Source organism: Chanos chanos, chromosome 1 (assembly GCF_902362185.1).
Source record: "Chanos chanos chromosome 1, fChaCha1.1, whole genome shotgun sequence".
Taxonomy (NCBI): Eukaryota; Metazoa; Chordata; class Actinopteri; order Gonorynchiformes; family Chanidae; genus Chanos; species Chanos chanos.
In genome coordinates, this window is record NC_044495.1 from 21599711 (window position 1) to 21609710 (window position 10000).

Below are 10000 nucleotides of genomic sequence, written 5' to 3' on the forward strand. Positions count from 1 at the left end.
AAGAGAGAGAGGAGCTGATTCAGCCATCTTTATGTCCTTGACACACCTCACACACACACACACACACACACACACACACACACACTCTCTCTCTCAGTGATAGCACAGACAGGCACATAGTGCGTGAGTGCTCATTCTAAGTGCCAGTCTGGATTTTTATACCTCATGTTTTAAACATCCACCTGGGAGCCACCAGGCTCACTAATGTCAAGTACGTAAAATATGAATTATCAGTGATCTAACACACACACACACAAACACACACACACAAACACACACACACACACACTCACACAGAGCAAATGAGGACATGGGTTGTCATAACCAGCTTTTTCTAAATATCTGGAGTTACATTTACACGAAGAACAAATATGCACTCAAAATAGTCATGGATATTTCAAAGATCTGCTACCAAGGAAGTACATAAGTACAAAACTGTAACAACTTTATTAGAAATAGCAGTACAAACAAAGAAGGCGTAAAGCTGCCTCTCCTTTTAGTCAAGAGGAAGTTTTCTGTTGTCTGATAACAATGATACAACAAGCTCTGTCACTTCTATGCTCTGTAATACATTCACTTCTATGCTGAGTGGTTCCAGTAATGACTGTTGTGGAAAGCTCTGTGTGAAACTGAAAAATTGAATCAAAATCTAAACAACTACTAGTTTAAAGCACCAAAACCAGCCACAAACAAACCAGGCTCTAAACACATCTCTCCTAATTACTGTCTCCTCTCTCTGTTCATCAGTATCACACATTATCTTTCTAATGGTAGACCCCTCTCTCCTCATTTTCCCAATCGCTCACTGTGCGTGCGTGCGTGTGTGTGTGTCCATGCGTGTGTGTCGGGGGGGGGGGGGGGGTCATGGATGAATTGTAAAGATAAATGAGTCAGTCGAACACTGCAAGTGGACACACACACACACACACACACACACACAGATAGAATTCTTGTTCTTTAGGGTCAGATGACTTGTTGAAATGAACAAATTAGTGAGAATTTTAAGCCCATACAGACTCCTTCATATTAAGTCTCATCAAATGGAGAGAGAGAGAGAGAGAGAGAGAGAGTAGTCCTGAGCACATTAAAATTTTATCTTTGAATTAAAAGACCACTTTGCTGAGAGTTAAATCACCTCCAAATCACCAAAAGTTATACAAACACACACACACTTGCACAAATCTTTAATCCAATACAGAAGTTACAAACAGAAAAAACATCTTAGGTTTAAAATGATGTCAAGAAATATTCATGGCCTAATGTGATACTCAGTAGTTAAGAAAGTGCATTTAGACTGCACTGCTCTCTATAGTCCATTCCCTGTGGTGTCATTTCAGTCAAATGAAAACATGTCACAGGACATAACTACCATAGCTACTCTGTTCATTGTCCCAAGCTCAGACAAGCATCTCCTAATAAGACATGAGTATGCATCAAATCTGAATCAAACAACTCTATTTAAGAGATGTCAAACTAAACAGAAAATAGTCTGAGTGGAATTTTTAATCATGAAATAAGTTTGCTGTCTGAACATAGTCAAGCTGACAGCTGCATTGGCCACCCACCAGAGCTCTATTCTCCTTAGTTGGCTGAAAATGTAGTTTTAATGTTTAGTGTACTATGAACTGATGTATTCTGGCTTAAAATGTAGATTTAATGTTTACTGTAGTGTCAGCTGATGTATACTGTCCTAAAATAAAACCCTTGACTCTGTAATGTACAGGATAACCTGAGATTTGGTGCATTCAGTCAAAATGACAACACAGTTGTAAAGTACAGCTTTGCCACTCATCCAGTGGAAACTTAAGCTCTTCACTTTGTAATACAAGGGGATGTGACATGGTAGGTTAGACATTTGTATCACATTATAGATTATGAAGGTACGGATGGTGTGATGTGCTGTACTGTACAGTACAGTGAATGGTAAAGGGGTTGTACTCACCCAGAAGAGAAGGTTGAAGAGAAACATCATATATTTGACACAACACAGGCAGCCTCGCGCCATCTTCAGTCTCTGGTACTCTAACAGGAACACAAAGGATAAGTCCAGGTAAAACACCACATACTTTCCTCCTTTCGTGGACACACTTTTCTTCCCTCTGCTCTTGTCCCCATCTGCCGTGTCCTCTCCGGGACCTCCGCCCTGACCTTTGACCTCCGCGGCTGACCCCCTGGAGCCATAGATGGCACCAACGGCCAAGCGTTGACCTCTACGAGCGGCGTGGGCATATTCTAACTCGGCGCTGTCGAGGGAGGGGCTTCGCGGGACAGATTCACTGCTCTCACACCTGGCCATGATCAGGGTCGCCATACAGTAGCATGACAAGCATGTTTAATGCACACGTGCAGATACATCACTCATTACACACTCACACACGCACACAGACATTAAGTCCTAAATGGATCTGTACCCTGAGTGGTCTATAAGACACTTAGACTTGAGGGGAAGTCCTTCAGTACACATACGTAGATATCCCAGTGCCACACAAACACAGAAAAATGCTTAGGGGGTGATCCTCCGTAGCAAAGTCTTTTGAGTACTGTAAACACGCACACACACACACACACAAACACACACCACCAGACTACAGCAAGCAGATGGGTACACGCAGATATCCAGAAATCCTGACTCCTCTTGGTGCATACGCACACTTGATTTTTACAAGTCCACTTTGGTCCATAGTAAAGGTGTAAAGATACGCAATTTCCTCCACAAACTAACTGATTTTCTATGCCTTCTTCTTTCACTACCTGTCTTTCATTTTACCAGTAACTTTCTGTCTCACATTTTACTTTTCTTTTCTGATTCTGTCTCTTTTTTATTTCTGCCTTTTTGCAGTGTTGGTCTCCTCTCTTCTGTTCTCTCCCCTTAATTTCTAGATCAGCATCACACCCGAGCTCTCTCTCTCTCTCTCTCTCTCCTCTCTCTGCAATGCCCTGTTCTATTATTGGAGGTCTGTTCCAACAGCTCGCCCCATCCTAACTGCAGCTCTGTCCTTCTCTTGCCACATCCCCCTTTTCCCCTCCCTCCCACTCTCCCTTTCACATGTTCTCTCTCTGTCTGTGGGCTCCCAGCCAATCAGCTGTTTGCAGCTGCATCTGGTCCCTCCCTTTCTGAATACCTTTGAAAAGGTGAAAATGCGGCTGCCCTGCTTGTGTGTGAGCGTGTTAAAGGCAGAGGCAAAGACAAACACAGAAACAGAGAGTTACACTGTCAGAGGAAACCTCTGGCTGCTTTGCTAAGTTTCTGCTCCCTGATTTTTCTCAGATCTCGTTTCAGATGCACTGTCTGCCAAGGCCAATCAGACCCCTGCCTGACATTTCATTACCATAGAGGCCAGCAGAATCCTTGCTGATTGAAGAGTGTTCAGGCAGGGCGGAGCTAGTATAAATTATTCATCCTAAACTAGTCTGTCAAGACATACACACACACGCACACATGTGTCTGCAAAAATAAAGGAAACACTACATGACTACACAAATGACATGGAAACAAATGTAGTCTTTCACTTAGCCCCTCGCCAATTATTCTCCCAACAGGAGATGTAATGGGATGTATAAAGATGTCTGAAAGTACCGGACAGCACCACATCAGCCATTATTTTGGACACCAAGGCTAGAGAAACTCAGTGACTTTGGAAAAGGGTGGACTGTTTGGGACAAACTCTTGTGCAAGAATGGAGTGATGGTGACATTTCATGCTGCCATCTTCTTTATTTCATCACATACCTGTGTGCATACACAAATATACAAAGGCATACATGCAGATATGAAATATAGACTAACATTGACACAGAAATACGTGCAGATGAGCATATGCACTGAGACATGGGCAAACACAGGGATAAATATAAGCATCAACGTTTCATGCGCATGCACAATTACAAAAAAAAAAACAAAAAACAAAAACAAAACAAAAAAAACCCCCAGAATACTGAGTATTATTATGCTACATCTCCACATCTGCCCCCAGAGAAAACAAACCCATTACTCAGAACATCTCCTGGTACACAGGAAAAACCTCTGTTAGTTTGTGTGTGTTTGTGTGTGTGTGTGTGTGTGTGTGTCTGATAGAGAGAGAGAAGTAAAGAGAGAGAGAATAGGGCCTCTGGCAAAGATGCCTGCTGACCTGTAAAACTGTGTTGCCTTGGCGATGCATCATATCCGTGTACAAAGCTTTTTTATAAAGATTCATGTGGATTCTGATATTAAGCATAAGGGACAGAGACACACACAGCTGTTATTTCAATGTTATCACCCAGTTAAAGGTGATTTATATCAGGGGCCTGACGCTGCGTTCGGTGATTTAGAAAAGCTGTATGTCATCGTTCTACTGTGGACGTGATGTTTTACGGTGTGCTGAACAATACTGGGCAGTTTTTGTATTGTGTTACAGTGTACTGTAAATACTTGTTTGTGTGTGTATGCGTGTGTGTGCGTGCATTTGTCTGTGGTACAGGAGTGAGAAGGTCTAAATTTCTTAGCTATAGCTATAGCTAGAGGCAAGGCTGCGCCTTAGTTCCCAGAACACAGATACTATTAGTGTGTGTGAGCTGTGAGGGTTGCCATGGTGATGGTATAATGAGTTTTAAAGGGGTAGAAGTTACTACAAGAGTACTAAAAGTGTATTGTAGTTATTTTGTTACATGAACCTGTGACAAACAGAGTGATAATAATGACATCATGAAGAAGACATGCGGACCTGTGTATAGACAAAAGAGTCGTGAAAGGGTGCATGCTGGTCAGGGTGAGGTTAATTACAGAGGATGCCAAAGTCTGTCAGTGTCCAATATCACACTAATGAGCATCTGTCAGACAGTCTGTTTCAGCTTTTATCCATCAAACTAACACACTCACACTCACTCCCTCTCTCTTTCCCCCCACAACTGTCGTTCACACCAAAGGGTTCATAGCCTTCTGCAGTGTCTGGACACAAAGCCAGCATGGTGACTAAGTGTGTGAGTTTTTAACTGTATTATAAGTCTACAGCTGCACTGACTCTTGTTTCTAAATACCTGTGTGTGGTATTCTCATCCTCAGGTGAACTCTGCATTAGAAACTCAGAGCCTGGCAGTGAAATATTTAACATTCAGTGTAGTGAACACACAGGCTGCATAAGCACAGGGTGTTGCTTTTAACGAATGCTGATTGCATCTTCTAAAACGCCTTGTTTGGAGTGTTCGGCTGGAGAGCCGATGGCCTGAAACGCTACAGGACAAAACTTTACATCTGCTACACACCGCTACTTAACCACAAATGCATTTTAAAGACACATGCTCACACATACAGAGCCCATCACTCATTCATCACGTTTGTAAGTAATTTGGGACATAAAGTAGAATACTATAGATCAATATAGCATTTACAGAGCTCTGAAACAGAGCTCTCTTGTATTGTATGTCATTTTCTAGAGTCATAAGTTGAGTTACCAATGCAATTTTACAACTTGCCTTCTATTTACAAATTTTAACTAATAAGGCCATTCACTGTATCAGGATTTCCCCATCCACCTCCTCCTTTATAGTCCACCGGGGAGGAAAAATAGAGAGAAACAGAGTGAGGGGGAGAGAGAGAGAGAGAGAGAGAGAGAGAGAGAGAGAGCATCACAGCATCAGTCCAGACTCTCTCAGTAGACAGCCTGGGTGTTTTATTAGATAAAATATCAGGGGAAAAACAGCAAAATCAGAGCAAGAATAATAACTTGCCATTAACACCCACACACACTCAAGAATATATTCAAGTAGAACAGAGGAGTCATTCTGCTCCAAAAGAGAACCAAGTTATGTAAGTTCTGGGGTTTTTTTCATGGATGGCTCAGTGGGAAAAAAAAGCATTGGTATACATGACATCAGTATTCCGAAGCATGACAAAGAGAAGAAAAACTGTAGTTGATGTAGTTAAATGTTCAGATATTTTGGCCTATCCGGCAGAGCAACAAAACACTTTAGAAATAACTTTTGATCTGTTAATGCTACATAATTGTTATACAAACATTCGGAGCGTGTTCTCAATAACTTTCTTGGAAACGAAACAATGAACAGCACCATTAGTGTGTTTTCAAAGTAAAACCCATTATCTTCTCAAGAAGGAAAAAGGACAACTACATAACAACACTGGGACCAAAGCGGGAGCGAGAGCAAGTAGAAACCTTGTGGTCCTCTCAAAATGCTTCTGTCAGGGAGGGAAACTCATTTGGAGTCCATCGTTGGCTCTAATCTGTGTTACTCATTGCCGTTCTGCTCTACGCTGCCTCTGCACTCAGTGTTTTAAAACCATCTAAAAATGAGGGATGACAATAGGAAGTGTCAACATGGCAACAATAAACAAAATGGAAAACAGCGTTGGATGTCACTCTAAAAGAGGAGTTCTTTTGTTGCACATTGTTCAGAGCGGAGGGCAAAAAGTCCATGAGATGCCAAATGGGCGTAGCAGCATAATGAAAGCAGGAAGATGACACATGCCTCGGCCCCCGTTGTGGTCACGCCATCATAACTGTAATTTCCCTTCTTCAGAAGTTAATGGACTCTGGAGTTTGGTTCTTTTGTTGTTGGTTCTCTTGTGTGTTAAGAAAGAAGAATCTTCTTTACTGAGAAAGACAGACTAAAGCCCCTCTCTGCTGTACGTTTTCAGTCATTTCCGAAAATGTTCCTGAGACCCCACTCTAAAATGAACAAATTAGTGATTCATAGTCCATTTAATAACATATAAAATAACTGAAAATATACATATGGTGTTTTGTTTTAAAAAGTATATTTTTCATAAAAACAGTACCTGTCATAAGTGTATCAGCATGCATTTTATAGAACACATGAAACAATTTCCAGTGAAATCAACACTGTGTCTTCATAACCTTCATATATCGAAGTTAGATTGTTTTTACAACCCTGAGCAGACTAAATTTTCAATCTATATATTTTCTTCTTTGATAATGAGAAAATTGTTCTGGAAAAATCCAGAACACCACTGTCCAACTTTGTTCTCCTTTCACAGAGACTGACTCTGTAGAAAGTCTTTGATGGTGCTCTCCCATGCACACAGGACTTACATTAATAATGTGTTTGTATAACACCCGCTATTCTGTCGACATACATCATCAAAGCCAAAACAGAAAGGAACACACACACATGCACACACACATACATGCCATTACATCAGTACTAAATATCTACCAATAATCCTGTTTCTAATAATTACTGCACACACAAGTACACCTGTAAATCTGTCAAACTTCTCTTTCTAAATACTTATCTCCAACTTAAGTCTATTTAAGAGACAAAAAGTAGACATTATTTTACTGAAAGTCCCTGAACCATAAAGACAAATTAAAATGAGAAATACATGTATGTGAGTGGGTGAGAGAAAGACAGAGTGAGAGAGAAACAGAGAAAGAGAGAGAGTGAGTGAGAGAGAGAGAGAGAGAGAGATAGAGAGAGAGAGTGAGAGAGAAACAGAGAAAGAGAGAGAGAGTGAGAGAGAGAGAGAGAGATTAGAGTCAAGGGGACATGTAAGTCAGAGCCAAATTACTAAAGCCACCTCTTTTGAGCGCAGACAGAAGCATAAAGAGCCCTTACTGTGATCGTCACATTAATACACACAGTGTGACTCTCTCCTCCAGTAACATGGCCCAAGGTTGTGCAACAGCATCTCCAAACGCCCCCCCCCCCCTAATCATTTAATTATAACGTTTAAAGTTCCTAATCTAGCTCTCTCGTCAAACAGAGCTTCATTCCTCAAAGCAAAATCACACTCTCCTCTTCCCCTTATCTAGACTGGTCTTGTGGCAAAATCTGCTCCAGTTAAACAGACTGTTAAAACAAGGGCTGCTGACACATCACATTAAATATAGAGACACACTGCCTTCTAGTGATGACTTTAACGGCTATATCTACCCTGAAAATTAAGCAATACTGAACACTCTGGAGCTGTGGGATTTCTTTGGCCTGGCTGACTGTGAGAGAAAGCTCCTCAAAGCCTCATGTTTTTCTTCATTTCACATACTGAGAATTAGAGGGTCAACTATCAAATCCACATATATCCCATCTTCCCAGACTTACAGTGAGTCAACCCTACAACCTTTGTCGATAACAATATGTTCAGGTTTCTGATATCAGCTGAATAAGGTTTTTTTTGTAAATTACTCGTTTTTGAACATGCCTTATATTCAGTATTTTAGTTTAGCCCACCAGATATAGTGCTGTTGGTTAGAAAAAAGTACTGCCACAACATGTGCCTTGGAGGGGCAGAGTTGATCAGCCCTGTGCTGCACTGTGATCCTTCTAAACTGAGTGTGTGTGTGTGAGAGAGAGAGAGAGAGAGTGTGAGGGCTTTTTTTGGTGTGTGGGGGTGTATGGGTGTGTGGGTTGGGGGAGGGGGGGGTCATCTAAGATTGGGACTAAGCTGTTGTATTACGGGCTGACTACATCACTTCCCTGTAAACAGGAAATCACATTCCTGTCTGGTAGCTTTATGACTCAGGGAGTGACTCAAACCCAGTTAAATATATGGAAGCAGATTGATGCTTGATGCTCTTCCCCTCTTAAAGGAATTTTTTTTTTTAAATATGTGACTGACAGTTGAGGTTTAAATTAAGATGTTAACTCACTGTAACACAACAGCCTGCAGAAATATTTATCAGTTTTGAAAACGGGTTGAAGCTACAATATGTTGGATCTGGTTTGTGGACCACTGGGGAGTAGAGTGACAATTTTAGAAGGGAATATTTTTGGGCCTTTCAACTATTGTGTTATCTGTTGCATAAAAATTCCACTCCAACTACCATATGTCCCATTTGTGTCGCTGAAAGAGCCTGTATGGTTTTAAATTTGTAGTTTTGTCCCAATCCCACAGCATCTCATCAACACAGAAAAGACCTCCCACCAACCCTGACACATTTACGCGCATATGATAAACTGCGCAGTTTACTCAAGGATAAATATGTCGCGGTCATACTTTGTGTGGTCTAAATATCAGCTTTTACTTTAAGCGTCCGATTAATAATTAACGCGTTTTGGTTTATGTCCCGTCTCCGGGAGCACAGTGCAAATACAACAGAGATTTCTCCTGCATACTTACATCATCCGTTAAGAACGCGAAGTTATTCCGAGACCTCCGAGTATTGCCAAAACTTCAGACGTACTTTTTTCACCACACATATTCACAATCATTTTACATACGATTCACGCAAGGTAGGCTACTAATGACCCACCCCTATTATGCGCGTATTGTCTTCAAATGAGTAAAACGGGTCTCGGGTCTGGAAGATGATTACAAGCCTCGGTAAACAATGTAGAGTCCTGTGCAAGCGGGCGAATACAAATTAGAGGACTGTTTAACACTCCATGCAGCCAAAACTTAATGTGGAGACAAAATTAAAGATGTCTCTTGAGATAACCACTCACCTCGCCACACTCTTGAATGCTTAGAGCAGTTCTCTTTTACAAGACTTTTTCCCAAGTTAAGGCTCAAAGACCAACTTCTTTTGTGGAAAGCCTTTTCTTCTTTTTGTTTGTTTTTCCACACATAGAGGAAGACCACTTAAGAGTACCCAACATTAACGCTCCAAAATAATCTGTGAATAATGAGCTACACGAAATCACTAAGTTTCTATACTTGTCGTAGGCACATTCTTTGAGTAGTCCGCAGCCGCGAGTTCTTCCCTGAACGGCTGCAAAACGGAAATAGCTCGGTCGGGGAGAGATAGACTGATTTCTCATGGTTGCGCCCACGGAAGGGAGAAGGAGGAGTGAGTTTCCGAAAATATTCAAAAATACTGACCACATTTTCCGTGCGCACATCCCATCCTTGCGACTCGTTTCGAATTCATCTATAATCTTTTATACCGTTATTTTAAACCGAGTTTGCTAATTTCTCTCATAACATGTACTTCAAAATGACAATATTACATTTCACAAACACCTCATAAACTTTTGGAAAATATAAGATTTCAGGGGGCCTTTGGTGCATCCGGCGAGTGTAACAAGGATTACAACAAAATTGTTAA

At 41.2% G+C, this 10000-nt stretch overlaps 1 protein-coding gene across 3 annotated transcripts in view; it reads right to left on the reverse strand.

The window, feature by feature from the left end:
• Positions 1-9653, reverse strand: part of tspan9b (tetraspanin 9b) — a 15861-nt gene extending 6208 nt beyond the window's left edge. The window contains exons 1-2 of one of the 3 annotated variants that reach the window (XM_030787387.1): positions 9399-9653; positions 1943-2022 (exon numbers count right to left, since the gene is read on the reverse strand). In XM_030787387.1, the coding sequence (XP_030643247.1) occupies positions 1943-2005 (63 nt within the window). In that variant the 5' untranslated portion in view covers positions 2006-2022; positions 9399-9653. Of the gene's footprint in view, positions 1-1942; positions 2297-9398 lie in introns of those variants that run through there. The other 2 variants (XM_030787379.1, XM_030787372.1) reach the window with 2 other exon arrangements.
• Between the last annotated feature and the right edge of the window lie 347 nt (positions 9654-10000).